We start from the raw sequence: 20,320 nt of genomic DNA on the forward strand, positions 1-20,320 counted from the left end.
TGGAACTAAACTTTGCAAGACCCCGGCCCTCCAGGACCGAGTTTGGACACCCCTGGTTTAGGGCATAGATTTCAAACTCAATTCCTGGAGGGCCACAGCTCTGCACAGTTTTGCTCCAATCCTAATCAAACACAGCTGATTTAGTAGTGTCTAGTAGTCTTAAAGACCTTGATTATTTGAATCACCTGTGTTTGATTAGGGTTGGAGCAAAACTGTGCAGAGCTGCGGCCCTCCAGGAATTGAGTTTGAGACCTATGGTTTAGGGTATTCCATTTAAACCCATTCAGATGTATTACCAGTAGTGGACACTTTTATAACGCAATCAATGACATACATCCAAGTCAATAAGATGGAAGGAAGTCAGAGACTAAAAGGCATATCAAATTTAGACTGGAACACAGCCAGAGTCTAATCAACAGAAGGGGTGGTGCCAAAAATCTAAATTGCATTATGGGTTTTGAAGTCTGGCAAAGGTGACATTTTCTCCAGTCCTGCAGCACTGATTTCAAAATAATATTTTCTCATTTCTACCACAAAGGCTGCCAAGTTTGATCAAAAGCCCATCCTGTCTGGTGCATTCCCTCTATAACTGTTGTGACCGGATCATTGAGTAGAAAATAGAATGCATTAGTGCCCACCTTTTCAGCAGCACTGGTTACCTCAAGTGTTTTTTCCTTGGAGATTTGTTAAAAAAAGTATTTACCTTTGAATCAAACCAACCAGCTCTGGGGTCTGTTCTTCATACCTCGCTTAAATGATCTAAGATTATTTGGCAGATCCCGGATCTTTTAATTTTGATAACTGATCTCTCGCTAGTTTGGTTCTTCAAACGAGTTCGCGAATTAGATTAGAATGTCTGGATAAACTGATCTGAGATCGCTGCGTGTGTTGTGAAGGACAGATCTATCGATCCTCGAAATCATGATCAGCAATGCAACGATTGGCTGACAGCACAGCAGCGTAATGACATCAATTGATTAATATTCAATTATCCATGTGAGCAAAATTACATCAAATTAGCAGTAAACGGCTTGTTAAATATGACAAGCAATAACCTTCCACATTTGTTGTGAGCTGCAGGTTTTACACTTTCATGTGTCAGGTGTATTCATCATGTATTTCAATGCAAATCAATGTATTTAGTTCCACATTTAGAAAATATTTTCTTTATTATAGTAGCCGTTTTTAATCAGTGTAAAGAATAACTGGTTGTTTACAAAAGCATTTTCATATTGGTAAAGGCGTCTGCAACTTTTGTGAAGCATCAAATCACCGGCATATTAACTATCAAAACATGTTTATGACTGCTGAAATGTATTATTGCTTTAAAAAAAAGTCACACATTGTGCATTTCCATTATACACAATTTGTACTAAAGCGATCTAAAAAATTCATATCAATACGTTTTCTCTTTGCACCACCAGGTGGCAATCTTTGTACTTTCATTTCGAGGGTGCAGATTGCATATGTTTTATTAATATGTATAACTTAATTTATTTTATTAAGGACTATAACTTTATATATATATAGTTAAAAAATATGTACCATTTTCCCAAGTGTATGTGTTACGCCGGGGAGTGACACTGACAACAGAAGGTAGGATCCAATGTGCAGGTTTATTCACAGTCAGGCAAGCAGTGGTCAATACGGGAGCAAACAGGTGTGTGAGGACAATCCAGAATCATAGTCAATTTAACAAGCAAGAGGTCGAAAGGCAGGCGGCAGACATGGAAAACTAAATAAACAAGGCTAGGTTCAAAACACAGAGAAACAAGACCAGGATAACGCGTTGTAATGTCACCTTACAGATAAACAAGACTCGGCAACATGTGTGTGGAACAAAGGGGTATAAATAGTCCAAACAATCATTGTGTAAGTGGCTTCAGCTGTGAGAGTGCAATCAGTGTTGATCTGGAACTGGTTGTGTGTGTGTGTGTGGCATGACTGGGTGTTGTAGTCAATAACATGGCAGATATGTAGTTCAATGAGTGTGAATGTTTGCGTGTGAATGTTTACCAGCGACATCTGGTGGTTGTTCGCTGGTGAACATGACAGTATGTAACTACTACTGTAAGAAAATATCAGAATTCGGAACATACTTTCTGTATTATCTTTGCTTGAACTAAGCCGATCTAATCCTGTTTATATGAATTGAACCTGCTCCCGATCAGGTTTGACCTAGCAGAACTGTTACTATGACAACTACTCTCGGATCAGCTTTGAAGAACAAAACGATCCTGGATCGTGTCAAATCATCAATATCCAAATCCAGCTAACTGAGTAATCCACGTACGAAGAACGGACCCCTGATTTGAAGTATAAACACACACACACACACAAACACACTTTAAACAATATTTAATTTAAATGATATATTTAAAAGAATATTATGGAATTGATCAACAACCTCATGAGCTCAGGTAAAAAACCCATTTTTAAGAGTTCACACTTGATGATTGGTTATAAAGCGTGTTTGGCATGCTGTCCCAGGAGAGAGCTCTGAGTTCATAAGATTCTCAAGCCTGGAACTCCCTCCCATTTGCAGGGCAAGAGGGGTACACCAGGGGAAACCCTCTCGAGCACATGGAGAACATGTAAACACATACAGAAATGTTGACTGGCTTGTTAAGAACTAGAACCAGTAAAGTTCTTGCTTTGAGGTAACAGTGCTAAACACTGGGTCACTGTGCCCATTTAGGAAAGGTGGAGGCGTAAGGGTGGAAGGGGGATCCATCAAAACAAAGATGACTGTGGAATGGATCTCTGGTTATTTATGGAGACTTATGAATCGTCTGATTAGTGAATCATATATTGGCTGATGCAAGACCAGCTGTGTTCAATCATAAGCATGTGATCCTCTTGAAATTACTTTATAAATAATCTTCACAAACGGTTATCAGTTGTTGTTAAAAATCTAATTGCCTAAGGACTAAAAGAAAAGAGTTTTTTTTCTGGAGCCAAAATGATTACCGTTAAATCTCATTCAATCTTTAAATAATATTGTTAAGTTTTATTATGATTCTGAGCCATAATAAAGTGTGAAAGCTCATATTCCTGTCCTTCAAAATTTCTCCAAGTCATACGGGTTTGTAAGAACACGAGGGTTGGTAAATGCAGACAATTTTCAATTTTTATAATTTTTTTTAAAGCAAACTATTACTTTTACACGTCCCTCACACACAAATTTCAAGCTGATGATATTTGGTGATTAAGTGAGAGACATCAGTGCTCTTGTAAGCCGGTTCAGGCGTAGCACTCGGACGGGATTATATAATGGGACAAGAATTCTCATAACCACTTTAAAAAAAGACACAATTAGCCATCTGCTCTCAGTGGACGTAGCAACACCAAAACGTCAGAGAGTCTAATCAGGAGAGAGACAATGAGCAGACAGACAGGACGTCTTTGAATAGACCCACAAAAATGAGGTTTCTGCATTCTCGAGGTTTTGCTCCAGGATAACAGGCTTACGTTCAATCTCAGCGTCTGGAAAAAACTCTGCTTTGTCAATTAAGTTCTGAGACTACATCAACTTATTTCTGGAAAGATGGTCCAGGCAGATTGCATGCATTGTTATTCCTGCTATACTTTCCATGCTCTATCTTTAACAGCTTCATTATGGTTTAATAGCTGATAAAGCTCCACCAAATTGCTCTGAAAGAAAAAAGGGCTTTGTCACTTAATTCAAATCAAAATTTTTTGCACGCCCAAATCAAATCCATTTATGTCTGATTAGCAATATCAGCCATAAAATAAAATGTTTTTTTTCTTTTTACGTTTTTTGGCCTTAGCAAACTTCTAGGGGGCCCAATAGGTTACTTACATTGAGATAATCCTAATTAAACTAATATTGTCTTTGACCAAGGGGAGCAAAAGCAGGACTTGAATATATTGTCCCAGAAAGGCTCAGGTTAAACATGTTTTTATCAATCAATATCAGTAAAGATGAAGGTAGATTTTTTCTCCTGTATGGTAGAAGCTATATTCATATTGTTATTCATTAATTAACTTTCCTTTGGCATATTTAACTATGCCAGCATATGTTTTACACAGCAAATGCCCTTCCAGCTCCTCCCAGACCTTCTACTCATACACTACAGCCATTTTACCTCATCCAATTCACCTATAGTGCATTACTTTAGAGTGTGGGGGAAACTGGAGCACCCGGAGGAAGCTCACATGGACATGAGAAAAGCATGCAAACTCCACACAGAAATGCCAACTGACCTAGTGTAACAGGATTATTTCGGGCATATTGATTTTATATTTTCTTCCTGTTTACTTACTGTTCATATAAAATTATTTTGTGTTCACAATATAAATGTAAAAAGAGTCTGTAAAAAGTGGCAGTGGTTTCACCTCTTCTCCCCCCCTTGGGTTAACGTCAAAGTGGTATAGTCCAAGCAGCCATACCTGTTGCACTATTGTTTGAGCGGCCTTTTCCACCTTTACCTTGAACTAAGGAGGTATGCTCTACCTGTTCCATATTGAACTTGGCTCTGGTCATAATTAACACACACACACACACAAATACATATTTAAGTTTAATTTTAATCATTTGTTGTATTTACTGACGTAAAAACAGTTTGTTATATTGTAGAATGTTATTTTTGTTGACAGTGTACATTTAATGTAATGAGTTGAAGCTGCCGATCTGTCATAATAACATTCTCTGTGCATATATGCATTTATGATTTTTATTATGACTTTGTAATATGTGGATTGTCATGGTTCACATGCTGATTTTTGTAATTGTGAGAGCTAGTTTTCTCTTTCCCTTTCCTGTCTTAGCGTCCTTCCGCGGCGCCTCTCGCTCGTTTCCTCCATCTTTTATTCGTCTTTTCTTTTTTTCCACCTTTACCTTGAACTAAGGAGTATACATTTAATGTAATGAGCTGAAGCTGCCAATCTGTCATAATAACATTCTCTGTGAAGACTCAAAATGGTATCCTCTCGTCATTAAATACACAACGCAGAGCAAAAGAGAGTACGGTTGCACTAGGTGGGACTTTAACCAAAGACCGTCTTCCTGTGAGGTGACAGTGCTAATCACTGAGCCACTAGGCCGCCCACCAGACTGTTAATAAATGTTTTATCATCAAACTACCAAGAACATGACAAAAACTGATTAAACATGTGAACATGTCACCAGTTATTAATATTATGTTTATCTATCTATCTATCTATCTATCTATCTATCTATCTATCTATCTATCTATCTATCTATCTATCTATCTATCTATCTATCTATCTATCTATCTATCTATCTATCTATCCATCCATCCATCCATCCATCCATCCATCCATCCATCCATCCATCCATCCATCCATCCATCCATCCATCCATCCATCCATCCATCCATCCATCCAGCCATCCATCCATCCATCCATCCATCCATCTATCCATCCATCCACCCATCCATGAGAAAACATGCCATGACATCAGCACGCAGGGATCATGCAAAGCTCACAAATGTAAAGTTCAATTACTGCTGCTTGACTAAAATAACTATGAGCAATCAGCTCCGAAAATGTCACATTTGTGTCGGGATTAACATTTAAGGGCATTTGCCCTCAGACTAAACTGGCATTAAGTGGTTTAATTTAGCCTAGCTGGTCTCCAAGCTTGGTCTAAATAGTGTTTAACTGGTCGGGCCAGCTAATCTTCCACTTTGAAGCACCCAAATCAGCAAACATATGCTTCTAGTCCACATCCTTCACGTCTTTGCTCATGTTGCTATAAACTGGGTCCGTTTGCCCTCCAAAGCTGCAGCGTTCACACAGGGTCTGCCTTTGCCCTGCCCTCTGTTACACCGAGACGGAGCCTTCAGATCAAATTAACAGCCTGAATAACTCGATAACGCAAACCCGAGTGATAAGACTGATAAAGACCTCCTCGCTCTTGAGGTCTAATGGTGGAGATAATTAGCTGGTCTTTCATTCCTTTCCCCTTCTCTTTGCTTCAGTCTAAGGTCATTGGCTGGCCATGGAAATGTACTGAACAGGCTGTTGAATTATTAGAGAATAAGCTTACACTTTATTTTAATGTACAATTCATGTTATTAACTAAAGCATTAGCTAAGACTTTTAGCAATAAACTATTAATTACCTGCTTATTAATACTTAGTATGGTAGAAGTTGGGTTTAGGTTTGGGTAGGTTTATGTCTGTGGAATAAGATCATATTTTATAACTATTAATGAACAGTTAAATGGTGTTTATTTTTACTAAAGTGTTGCTGAGAATAATGCACATCTGACTTGGTGAGGCTGATTCGACATTGGTGTACATCATTTTTTGATAATTTGACAGATTGGAATCAATTATTTCCACTTATGTACTTTAAAAACCATTAGCTGACTCAAACTGACACCAGAGAAGGACCACTCCAAACGAAGAAGTAAATGGCTGTATTACCAGGATATTTGTGGATTAACTTGCATGGAACATCCTAGAGTAAAAATGTCAAACCAGGCTCATTATTGATACGCACCCCTATATACATTTCTGGAGAATGCGTAATGCGCCCGGCAAGGTACGTTTTTTTTTTGTTTTTTTTTTTGCAGTTTTTGCAGTTTTTGTTTTCTCGAATCCACCAAAGGTGTAAATTACTTTCGCTAGTGCCATTCATGTCTGCTGTTTTTGCATAAATCCACCAGAGGCTTCTGTCGACTGACTGACTAACCGACCGAACCCCTAACCACCCTTTCCTTAAACTAACTGATAGTGTTTTCAAAAGCACCGATTGACCTGATTACCCAGTTCCCGAAACCCAACCAATAGTGTTTTTAAAAGCAATCCAGAAAAAGCCCTCATGGCCACCTGATTTTTAACACGTTTTCAGATTTTACCACATTCTCACCCTGTTATTTACCTGTTTATTTTATTTTTTGGCTACCATTCACCCTCAGACTTGAACCCCGTCATCGCGGTCAACTCCTCTCTGTGTCTCAAGTACGCCAATGTACAAGGCGAACGACTGGGCAAGCTGGTAACAGCAGAAAAGCTGTCCACATTGAGGTAAGTGATCAGCTAGTAGCATTGATACATTTCTGTAGCATTCATTTTAAAGATGAAATACAGCCATACATTGCTCTGGCTACACAAATTCAGGCTCACCAGAAATGTATATAGGCTACGTTTTCACAATGAGCCTTTGTTAAAAAATGTGAGCTAGCATTTGTCAGTTTTTTGTCCTCAAACCAATGCTGTGTGTAGGACTAGTTTCTTACGCATCTCATCCAAAGCATTCAGTTTCATTTTGTTCAATTTTTGACAAACTGTGAAATAACTGAGGTCATTCTGTGTAGTGATATGGAACTGTAATGCGGTAAAGACCTGCCGGAACTAATTCAGCTGTCATTTATCAAAAAAACAAACAAAAAAAAATAATAAGCTTTTAATTTTAAAAGAACGTTTAATTATAATTTTTATTATTATTACTCCTTGTTAAAATTACTTGTTTAAAAAAAATTAACAAATCTTGAGATTTTTTGTGGACCACTTTATTATTTTTTTTTGTTCAATTAATTTAATTATTAATATTTAACTTAATTGATTTGTGTTGGGACAACATGAATTGTGTGGAGCCCTTCATTATTTACATTGTATAAACACTCTAATTTTACTGACAGATTAGCTGTTGCACTGTAAAAAGTGATTAATTGACTTTACTTAAAAAGTGAAAGTAATCATTAGTAAAATATTTCAGCATATGTTTTACTCAGTGGATGCCTTTTCAGCTGCAACCCAGTACTGGGAAACACCCATACACTCTCACATTCACACTCTCACTTATACACTATAGCCAATTTAGTACATCCAATTCACCCAGAGGAAACCCACACAAACATGGGGAGAGCATGCAAGCTCAGAAATGCCAACTGGCCCAGCTGTGACTTGAACCAGCGACAGCGCTGTTCGATATGAGTGCTAAGCACTGAGCCACCGTTTTACCCTAAAAGACTGACTTTTTAAAGTAAAATCAACTTGTTTCTTTTAGAACAGGTTTACTCTCTTTTTTAAAGTAAATTAACTACTTTTCTTACAGTGCTGCTTGAAGCAACAGGAAAAAGCCTTAGTAATGTATCCCATTGATTCAAATTTAGAAACCTCGAGAAGTCTGTGGTTCAATGCTGGATTCAATTAAAATATCTGAATCGTAAATGATCCTAATAGCATCAAGGCTTGAAAATGTGGTTGCCTGTTTAGTGGTGACACACCGTGCCCTTGAATGAGACACTTAACTCCAAATTACTCCAGGGAGACTTTGTAATACGTGTAGGATACTGGGACACTTTGTATGAAAGCATCCGCTAAATGACTAATTAATAATTAGCACTTCCATTACGTTCAATAATGACGCCTGGAGGAAAGGCAATAACATTTGTTAATGCAGCAGAGAGTAAAGACTTTGGTTCCTAACTGATGATCATGAACTGCTCCCTTGTTGTCTGCGCAATAGTTGCGCTGTAATTATCTGCTTATTAATTTTGGATAGAAACAAATCACTTATTGGCGTTTTCGTTATCACGCTGTATAACTGGTATTGAACGCTGTGATTATTCTATATTATTGCGTGTAACATATTAGGTAGCCACTATATAGTTTTGAAAATCTAAAACTTGATTTATGGGTGCAGATTTGTTTTTAGGTGTTTTTGCTTATGTGATATCACTGGTTTTTATCAATTTAGGTGGATTTATTTGGATTTTTTTAAGGTGGATTTATTTTTTAATAATGGCTGTTATGACTGTTAAGAAGAGAGTTCACCTTAAACTGATCAATTCAAAAATCATTATATATTATATATAAGAAAGCTGGAAAACTTGTAATCATTGCAGTTCAGCAGTTTCTGAAATACTTAGACCAGCTGGTCTTACACCAACTACCATGCCACATTAAAAGTCACTTAAATCCCCTTTTTTTCCCCATTCTGATGCTTGGTTTGAACTGCAGCAGATCATTTTAACTATGCCTACCTGCCTAGATGTATTGAGTTTCTGCCATGTGACTGGATGATTGGAAATTTGCTTTAAAAACAGTTGGACAGGTGTACCTAATAAAGTGGCCGGTTAGTGCATAAAGAAAGGAAATGAAATTATCGATAAAAATATATTAATTTTAAACTTATACAATTTTTAAAACAGAATAAATTAAAGGAAATTGAATCGGTGAGGGAGGCTGCACTTTGATAGTGTGTGCAATGATAAAGTACAGTAAAATAAGGTAATATACAAAGGTCAAGGTTAGCCATTGAGTCAAGGTTAGCAACCTGCTTATTACCTAATGATGATAATAAAGTGTATATACCTGCAGAACTGTATTGTAAAATAAAGTGCTGCCCAATGTTCAATTTAACTTTTAATATAGAAATGCTAAATTTAAATCTTTAAAATATTTTAGAAGCAAACGTTTTGAAAAACAGCAATTTAGGCCTAAATTTCCATATATCTTTTTTTTTTTATTTTAACATGTAATAAAACGCAGAATTCACACAAACCATCAAATTTGTAATTGGAATTGAAAATATATTTTTGCAATGTACTACAAAATTATTTCAGACAATCCTATTTTAAAGGCTCACTTAAATTATTATTATTATTAAATTATTAAGTATTATTATAATATATTTTATGTGCTGAATGGTTCCATGGTGTTCTTCAAAAGGTTACAAAAGTTCTTCATGGAACCACTGATGCCAATAAAAGTGTACTGACATCAAATACGCATGAAGAACCTTTACGTTTTATTCTAGTGCCAACGAAAGGTGGAAGAAGGTTACTCATAATACAATTTTTTTCATTTTCATTTTTTCATTGAAGGATTCTTTGGGAAACCAAAACGGCAATTATGTCATCACGTGAAGAAAAACCCTTTGGAATCTTTATTTTGTTAGACTGTAAAACTAATAATGTCAGCTGCCAAAATGCATGCAGGTATTCCTACAGGAAAATGAGCTGAAAATCCTGTAGGATACCTGTATGAAATTCCTGCAGGATTCCTGTAGGCTATTTTTGTAAGGGCAGTCCGTTATTATAACATCTGTACCACATCTAGCTGTTTGCACAACAGTAAATTGAGCTTGGAAAGTTTGCAGCGCACTTAAAGACAAAATGCGCGTCTCACCTTGAAACTTGAAGCCCTCAATCTGGATCCAGAGGCACAGGTCCTCCGTGTCGCAGTCGCACCTCCAGGGGTTCCCGCTGAGCCCCAGAGAGCGCAAGGCCGGCAGCGCGATCAGCGAGCTGATGTTGAGCGCCGTCAGGTTGTTGCGGCTCACGTCAAGCACCTGCAGCGCCGCGTTCTCCGCGAACGCGTCCGGATGGATCTCCGACAGCCCCGGGTTATCCGTCATCCTCAGCATCACCAGGCTGGCCAGCGGCCCAAACGTCCGGTCCTCGATCTGCGCCAGGCTGTTGAAAGACAGATCCAGGTAGGCGAGCTTGCGCAGGTTCCCAAAAGTCGACTCGGAGATCTCAGTCAGCGAGTTGTTGCTGCAGTCCAGGTAGACCAGGTCCGACAGGTAGTTGAGCTGCAGCGCCGGCAGGTCACCGATCCGGTTATTGGAGATGATCAGCTGCCGGGTGGCCAGCGGGAGGTCCACGGGAAAGTCGCTTAACTGTTGCCCGGCGCACTGGACCACCAGCTGGTCGTCACACACGCAGCGGTCCGGGCAGCCGGCGGTCAGAGCCGGGGACGGGGCTACATCCATGACGAAGACGAGCAGGAAGACCAGCCGCAGTGACTGCGCGCTCGGCTCGGGCAGAACACGCATGATCCCGCAGCCGGCTTCATCGACTGTGCGTGCGCTCGCGCATCCTTCATTGATCTGCGGGATCCGGTTCACTCGTCGCTGCTGGCCAGGAACGACTGGGGATCCACTCGCAATAAGTCTCCTCAACAGCGGATGTGAGCGTGCGTGGCGCGTGTTTGGTCCGTCCTGTGGAGATCACCATGAGCTCCGTCGTTGCGTAGTTGAATTACTCTTCTGCACATAGTTTGTTGTCCATTTTGCTTAGTTCACGAATTAACACATGAACGGGCTTGCTTTAAAAGTCCCCAAGTTTGACTGCGTGTTGAAACGCTGTTGAGTGGCGAGACGCGGTCCTGAGGCGCACCATCGCGTTATGCTGCTGAGCGGTGGAGTCACTCTGGTGTTTGTTGCGCTACTTCACTCTGCAGCTGTGAGTGAGAGAGAGAAAGAGAGAGAGAGAGAGAGAGAGAGAGAGAGAGAGAGAGAGAGAGAGAGAGAGAGAGAGAGAGAGAGAGAGAGAGAGAGAGAGAGAGAGAGAGAGAGAGAGAGAGAGAGAGAGAGAGAGAGAGAGAGAGAGAAAGAGAGAGGGAGAGGGAGAGAGAGAGGGAGAGAGGCTTGTTGCACTATGGGAGTCTGACACAATGCCTGAATGTCCCGCTCATTTACAGAAAGAAGACACCTGCGTATACCTCTAAATGTATTTTTTAAAGCACACATATGGGAGGCTCATCATGTAAAACTCATAATGTGGTATAAATAGCATATTTATGGTAGTTCTTGTTTTTTTTTAAAATAAAAATAAAAAACAGGCTGTGGTTTTGTTAATTAGCTTTCAATTTGTCAAAGTACTTTAAAATACAATCTGTGATGTCTTCTGGTCTGAAAATGAGAGAAATATTCATTTTGATATCTACACTAAAAAACAGCTCATTGGTTGAACTCAATTTAATTGAGGGCAGGTTTTCCATCCAATAAATGTGTTCAGCGTCAACTAAAAACTATTTATACAATTCAATACAATTGAGTTGCTCCGACATGATTTCATCAAATAAAAGTTTAAATACATTTGTATTTTTATTTAACTAAAACTCAAAGGTCTGATAATATCATGTCTATTATCGAAGGCTCTTAATTTTATTTGAAGTTATTCTAAATGAGCCATTTTTAAGCATAGTTTAAGAGTCACATGGAGTTGAAACTGACCTCAGATCTAGTTTTAGGTTATTGCTCACTAAGCAAAGCAACAAACTGCATTTTTACTAATTAAGCTGCCAACACAAATCATGGATGCTTCTGCAAGGTGGCAATCTCAAAACTCCTAATATTACTTAAAACTCCTAAGATTAATATTATTGTCAACATTTCCGTCTCTTAATTCAATTCCACACAAAGCATGCTGGGAACTACACTTCCCCTAACCAACAACAACAAAAAAAGCTTAAGTTAACTTAATGTTTCACAAATTTAAGAGGATTGAACACAAAACTAACAAATTAGCCTAAGAAATGACAAGAATAGTGTTGTTTTTAGCTAATTTTAAATAGGTAGTTTAAACAAGCAGTATTCCTTCTTTGGATGTACACTGTAAAAAATGTAGGGTTACACACAATTCCTTCATTTTCTCCTAACACAAATCAATTAAGTTAACTATAATTTTACAAAAATTTTCTCCCCCCCCAAACTTAAGAGTTGTGTTGCTTTAACTCATTTTACATAATTAGTTTGAACCAGCAGCAAAATAAAAGTGTATTTTTGGAAAACCAACACAACAAAACCACATTTGCCCATCATTCATTTACCAAATAATTATATTTCATAAATAAAGACTACCTTTAAGGCATATGTTAAGATTCAATGTTTGATGTGCAAAATTCAAAGCAATAATCACCTTCTCTATGTTTTCATCCACGAATTTCTGCATTTTTTGGTGTGTTCCACAGAACATATCACACTCAGAAGGCAAAACAGTCATGGGCGGCCATAATGAAGTGTCATACCAAACCCAAGGGCTCAAAACTGGACACTTTGAAGGGGCCTTCTAAATGAAGGTTACAACTGATGGTCCCCATGATCCTTTGCACAAAATATCACACACTACATTCTATTCCGAAAGGGCTCATGCCTATATTCCCAAAATCAGTTAAAGGGTCAAATAAACGCTTCGAAGGGATTAGGGCATAGGGATGAAGCCTTCCAAATGGAATACAGCGTTTGAATGTTTCACTTTCCACTCTTGCACACTCAGTTCAGGTCTACTAACGAGCTGATGAGTTGAATGAGGTGTGAGGAACATATACAAGTCTGAAAACCTCTGTGAGAGTAATGAAAATTACAAATTATGATTTTCTCACAAAAGGAGTTATCTGGGGTTATCTGCTTTTTTTGCACCATACAAACTGGGAACAATTTGATTTATACACTGTAAAAAAATTCTGGTTGCCTTAAATTTTATGTTAAATCAAATTAATCTTACAAATCCATTGAACTTATATTATTTTAAGTGAAGTTTCACAAACTAGTTTCAATATGATTGATCGCAGCTGGTCCCTCATCTATAATCATTAGTAAACAAATCAGATTAATCCAAACTCACTGCCTTATAACTACCTGATCTTGTACCCCCTTACATCAAGCTCAGGGTTCTCTCCCAGGACAGCATGCCAAACCTGCTATTATCAAGCAATATCTAAGTGCGAACTCTTGAAACTGACTTAAAACAGTTTGCATAACTTATAAAATTAAGTTAGAACATGATCAACTTAGTTTGATAAGTTACAATGAACTAAAAATATTTGCTTGTCATGATTAATTGATCATATACATTATTAGAGTGTAGGAACTCATTTCAGAGGTACTAAATTAGCTCCTACTTCGAAGTAGCATCTAACCAGCACAATATGAAGTACCAGTAATGTAGGGGTGTGCTGACTAGGTGAATGCATGTCATATAGAAGACCAAGATGATGTTTCGAAGCTTAAAAGGACACACACATACAGAAAACTAATGCATTTGTCACTGTTGCTTACTGTGTTTTTAACTCAGCCTCGAAAATATGTAGCTCTTCAAGCTGTTGTAGGTGATTCAATCCTCTTATCTGCTGTTTGAATAGCATAACTTGTACATTTACATTTCATCTTCATTGTCAAAAAACCCACAGCATCCTCTCCAGATGTTGGTTTTGTTTAAAGTCATGATTAAAGTTCAGTCAGATGGCTTATGTCATTTCAGAGTTCTCGGTGACTGTATCTGTTCAATCAAGAAACGCGCAGAGTCAGTGACTAGTTCTTATGATTGAACTCATTTATAATTATTGGCTGTTTACATTTTTATAACTGGTCAATAAATAAGATTCTAATTCTCTTAAAGAAATCAATTCATCCATGATTTCACGATTCTGTAATTTTGTACTTTAAATCAAAATTTAAATGCAATTTTTCCACATTTTCGACTGCCTTTTAGTTATTTACCTTAGGCATACTAAATATGTCACCAAAATGAAAAAAATCATGGCCACCATATAGAAGTGCCGCTCAAAATTAAAGTGCTCAAAATTGGCCACTTTTAAGAGCCCTTTGGGATGAAGGGTAAATTTCGATGGGTAAAGCTGATACTCATTGAGGCACAGACAGGACTAACTAGGCCAACTTACAGTATAATCAATTAGTAAACAGTCCTGTTTCCCAACAAGTAGGCTAATGTTATGACATTAGCCTACTTGTTGAGGCACAGGACTGTTAACTAATTGATAGATAGTCTGTTATGACATTATTTAATACCTTTGTAAAGGTGATACCTTTTCAAATCATTAGGTGATGATTATTTAAAGAAGTATTTAGGTTTTTAAAAATATTTCCCAAATGATGTTTAACTGAGCAAGGGAATTTTCACAGTATGTCTGATAATATTTTTTCTTCTGGATAAAGTCTTATTTGTTTTATTTCTGCTAGAATGAAAGCAGTTTTTAATTTTTAAAAAAACATTTTAAGCACAAAATTATTAGCCCCTTTAAGTCATATTTTTTTGATAGTCTACAGAACAAACGTAATTACCTAATTATTCCAACCTAATCAGTTATTAGAGATGGGTTGTAATCATTATGTTTAGAAATGTGTTGAAAAAATCTTCTCTCTGTTAAACAGAAATTAAAAAATAAACAGGGGAACTAACAGTTCAGAGGGGCTAATAATTGTGACTTTAACAGTAATTAGTTAATATAATATGTTTGTAGGGAATCAGTACATTGTGGCTCATTTATTTATGAATATTTTGTTGACTACACAATGAATCAAATAGAATTTTCATTTGTTGCTCATGCAGCAATCATTAAAATGATAAAGCTCTTTATGATTTATCCATCAACTCAAGATTATCTTTGCATGATTGAAGCATTATATTAGTCTTGCGCAACACTATTGTATTGGGTTACTGAAATTTTCCTCAGTATTCAGATGACAGAATTTCAAATGGCTGTATCTCAGCCAACCATCGTCCAGTCACAACAAAGCTACAAACTAATGGACGAGTATTTACTGTAGAAAACAAAATGTCTAATTTGAGGTAAAAAGAAAAACATTTGAGGTTGCAGGAATTTTACTGTAATATCTAAAATTTACAGTAAACTACAGTATTTTATTTTTATTTTTTGAAGTTACAATATATACACAGCATAACTTTGTTACACAGACAAAGTGGAGGAGAAAGGCAAACCACAAACAACTTGTCCCACAAACAGAAAAGAAACACTAATAAAAATGTTTAGTGTCATTCACACAACTAAACATCATCATGGTAACACAAATAAAATTAAGGTAATGAAACAAACATTATTTATCAACATTTGTGTACTTTCTTTTCGGCTTTGTCCCTTTATTAATCTGGGGTCACCACAGTAGAATGAACCTCCAACTTATTCAGCATATGTTTTACACTTCCAGCCACAAATGTCCATACACTCATTCACACAAATATACACTACAGACAATTTAGCCTACCCAGTTCACCTATACCACATGAGTTTGGACTTGTGGGGGAAAGCGGAGCACCTGTAGGAAACCCACGTAAACAAGGGGAGAACATACAAACTTCACACAGAAATGCCAGCTGACCCAGCCAAGGCTTGAACCAGCAACCTCTTTGCTGTGAGGCGATCACGCTACTCACTGCGCCACCATGACACCCTCTATTTATCAACATGCATCATAAAACTCTAATTTGCATAAATCAAGAGAAAAAAGAACCATAGTAATGTCAACAAAAAAGTAAAGTGTCATTTTATGTCAATTTAGGGTTATTAACTACATGTATTAAGGAAATGTACTGTTAACTAGGTCATGGATTTTTACTGTGGCATTTTTAACATTTTTTTAAAAGATGTATACAGTTCAAGTCAAAATTATTTGCCGTAGTATTTCCTATAATATTTTTTCTTCAATAGAAAGTCTTATTGGTTTTATTTCATTCATTCATTTTCATCCGCTTTTCTGGTGCCGGGTCGAGAGGGCAGCAGTCTCAGGAGAGAACCCGAGACTTTCCTCTTTCCAGATTCTCTGTAGGGATCCTAAGGCATTTCCATGCAGGCCAGCTGAGAGACATTGTTCCTCCAGCATGTCTTGGTTCTTCCCAGAGGCCTCCTCCTGGTGGGACATGTCTGGAACACCTCCCTAGGTAGGCATCCAGGAGGCATTAGATGCCAGAGCCACCTCAGCTGACTTCTCTCAATGTGGAGGAGCAGCGGCTCTACTCCAAGCTTCTCCCGGGGGACAGAGGTCCTCACCCTATCTATAAAGGTGCACCCTGCCACCCTTCGAAGGAAACTCATTTTGGCCGATTGGATCTGAGTCTAAGTTCTTGTCCTTTCGGTCATGACCCAAAGCTCATGACCATAGTTGAGAGTAGGACCATAGATTGACTGGTAATTTGAGAGCTTTGCCTTTCAGCTTCTTTACCACAATGGACCAGTGCATCAACCGCATTACTGCTGCCACTACACCAATCTGCCTGTCAATCAGAATCAGAAAGAGCTTTATTGCCAGGTATGTTTGCACATACAATGAATTTGTTTTCGTGACAGAGCTTCTACAGTGCAGCAGAACTACAGAGACAGGGCAAAAAACAGATATTAAATGTATTTTAAAAATAAAAGTAAGTAGTGAATGCAAATGTACATAATGACAAGTGTATGTAGAGCTGTATTAATATATACAATGTTATTTGTGTGGCTGTTATGTGCAAATTGGCATGTAAAGTGTGTTGTTAAAGTGTACAGCAAGTAGTGATGTTGGTTCCACAATTATTATTATCAAGTGTTCATGAGATAGATTGCCTGAGGGAAGAAACGATTTCTCTGTCGGGCTGTTGTGGTGCACAGGGCTCTGTAACGTCAACCAAAAGGTAAAAGTTCAAAGAGGCAGTGTTTGGGTGTGAGGGGTCTCATGCTCCATCCTTCCCTTACTCGTAAACAAAACCCCAAGATACCTTAACTCCTCCACCTGGTGATGTAAGGGCCTTATTCCAACCTGAAGATGGCAAACCACCTTTTTCTGGTCGAGCACCAAGACCTCCTGTTTTATTTGAGCTAGAATAAAAGCCGCTTTTAGTTTTTTTAAAAACATTTAAAGGTCAAAATTATTAGTCCCTTTAAGCTTTATTTGTTTTGATAGTCTACAGAACAAACCATCGTTATACAATGCCTCGCCTAATTACCCGAACATGCCTAGTTAACCTAGTTAAGCTGAATACTAGCATCTTGATAAATATCTGGTAAAATATAATGTACGATCATCATGGCAAAGAGAAAATAAATCAGTTATTAGAAATGATTATGTTTAGAAATGTACTGAAAAAATCTTTTCATTAAACTCAAATTTGGGTAAAAACATACAAGGCATCTATTAATTCAATAGGGCTGACAATTCTGACTGTATATCTTAATTTTCAAAACCTGACCCTTATGACTGCTTTTGTGGTCCAGGGTCACAATAATGCATGTTCGATGGCAGTGGTGAAACTGAGTATGTTGTTTTGAACACAAGCACACAAAGAGTAAATGTGCGCTTTTGTCTGTCTGTGTTTTCTTCAGCAGCACCTCGGGCAGCATATGTGTGTGTGTTCAGTGATGTCATACGACTTCACCCCTGACGTCGCAGAAACAGAGGAGGGACAGAGTGTTCAGCCATTGACTTTGACCGTCTTGACTGTCTGTGTCTGTGAGGCGAGACAGATGGAGGGAGAGAGAGAGAGAGAGAGAAACAAAGCTGACGCAGGTGCAAAAGAAACACGATATGTGCGTCTACTACACACACAGCCTGTTCTATTATTATAGCGGAAGGAATCTTCGAATCCTTCGGTATCAACAAAGAGGGCAAATCATTGTCAAGTGAAACTATTTTTCATCTGAAGATCTCGCCTTGCACTATCAATGCCTACATGTGAGAATCATGATTCATTGCATTGTGTAACTTGCGTTGTGGTGGAGAGTAACACTTGCCTTTAGCTGTTCAGGCCTCCCACAGGTAAATCAACTCACTATGTAGAGCTGTTGTGCTTGACTGGGGCACTTTACTCCATACTGGATGTGTGGGACTGTAAAATGTAATTGCAAATGAGGTGTAGTCTACAATATGATAGGTGCCTCTAAAGATGCTCACTGGTTTCAGCTAAAACCAATACAATTTTTTGATGTCTTCATATGTGTCGGCAATACTCAAGGTTATTTGGGAATATGCAACTGTAAATTTAAAAAATCTTAGACATTTAGGTCACGTGGGAATCTTATCTCATTTTCATCCACTTTTCCAGGACCGGGTTACAGGGGCAGCAGTCTAGGGAGAGAACTCCAGACTTCCCTCTCCCCAGACACAAAGGTGCACCCTGCCACCATGCGAAGGAAACTCATTTCGGCCGCTTGTATCCAAGATCTTGTCCTTTCGGTCATGACCCGAAGCTCATAACCATAGGTGAGAGTGGGAATTGACTGGTAAATTGAGAGCTTTGCCTTTTGGCTCAGCTCATTCTTTACCACATTGGACTGATACATTGACCGCATTACTGCTGCTGCACCAATCTGGTTGTCAATCTCATGTTCCATCCTACCCTCTCTCATAAACAAAACCCCAAGTTACTAGAACACCTCCTCTTGGGGAAAGGATTTTCCTCCAACCAGGAGATGGCAAGCCACCTTTTTCGGTGGAGCACCATGGCCCTGGACTTGGAGGTACTGAAGATCCATGTTCGGTGAAACCAACAGAACAATATCATCTGCGAATAATAGAGACAAAATCCTCTGGTCCCTGAACCGGACCCCCTCAAGCCCAAGGCTGTACTTTGAAATTCTTTCCATAAAAATTTTGAATAGATATGATGACAAAGGGCAGCCTTGCCAGTGTCCAACATGCACTGGAAACAAGTTTGACTTACTGCTGGCAATGTGAACCACATCTACTCTGTTCATACAGGGACGAGACGGCCTTTAACAGAGAACTTCTGATCCAATACTCCCAGAGCAACCTCCACAGAAAGAGGACACAGTTGAATGCCTTCTCCAAGTCCACAAAACACATGTGGACTGGTTGGGCATACTCCCATGAACCCTCAAGCACCCTGGTGAGGGTATAGAGCTGGTCCAGTCTACCAGAGGAATCTTTAATGTTTATTTTGTATAACATTAACTTTATTTGCCACAATTGAGTTCATATCTTATTTTATTAGGTCTTACAGTCCGATAGTTATTTACACAGTTTGAAAACGATTGATTTAAAGTGGACCTTTTACGCCAAAACCACTTTTATAATGTTTAAACACAGTTGTGTGGCAACAGTGTGTAAATATAGCCAGCCTCTAATGGTAAAAATATATTACTTTTATTTTTTTTTCTAATCACACTTGATAAAAACAGTCTGCAGAAACACTTTGCTTAACATTCTCCATTTGTACATGTCATCAGAGGAGGAAAGCCCCGCCCGTTTGTGATGATCTCTAACTCATTAGCACAGACCCGTTTTTGAATCCGTCACTATGCTGAAACATAAGCTGCGTCCCAAATCGCATACTTATGCACTATTCTACGCCATTTTGTAGTATAAATAGTGTAAGTAGTGTGTTCACACTGAAAACTCTAAAAATAATAAGTGCACTTTAATTGCCCGGATGATGCACTCATTCAGCCGCTAAAATGAAGTGTGTAAAGATGGACACTTCACGCACTCAACGACCGCAGGTTTGCTTATGTAGCGGAAGGGGCGGAGCTATTGGACGCACATGTTGAATAACTTTATTTATTTTGGATGGTGAGAGCAAAATTCTTCTACGAGAGTGATTATAGCGCCACCCGATGGTGAATGCGGCAATACTCACGGCAGGTATTATTTGATAATTCGGTTGTTTATTTCACTCATTTGGCGACCGTTAAACGTCATCAGGGAAATAGTTTGAATTTCCGCTTAGTAAAAAAAACATTAGTGTGCCATTTGGGACGCCACTACATACATGTACTATCCTGTTGAGTGTGTAAGTGCATAAGTACATAGTGCATGAGTGCATAGTGTATAGTGTGCCATTTGGGACGCA

At 38.4% G+C, this 20,320-nt stretch overlaps 1 protein-coding gene and 1 long non-coding RNA gene across 2 annotated transcripts in view; one reads left to right on the forward strand and one right to left on the reverse strand.

Annotated features, from left to right (window-relative positions):
* The window catches only part of lrrc52 (leucine rich repeat containing 52), a 71,739-nt gene extending 60,602 nt beyond the window's left edge, over window positions 1-11,137 (reverse strand). The window contains exon 1 of the mRNA XM_087298091.1: window positions 10,128-11,137. Coding sequence (XP_087154217.1) covers window positions 10,128-10,776 — 649 coding nt within the window. The 5' untranslated portion in view covers window positions 10,777-11,137. The remainder of the gene's footprint in view (window positions 1-10,127) is intronic.
* Window positions 1-20,320, forward strand: part of LOC147839117 (uncharacterized) — a 490,241-nt gene that overhangs the window by 52,929 nt on the left and 416,992 nt on the right. The window lies entirely within an intron of this gene.

This window comes from Danio rerio, chromosome 20 (genome assembly GCF_052040795.2).
Source record: "Danio rerio strain M-AB ecotype USA chromosome 20, GRCz13ab, whole genome shotgun sequence".
NCBI lineage: Eukaryota > Metazoa > Chordata > Actinopteri > Cypriniformes > Danionidae > Danio > Danio rerio.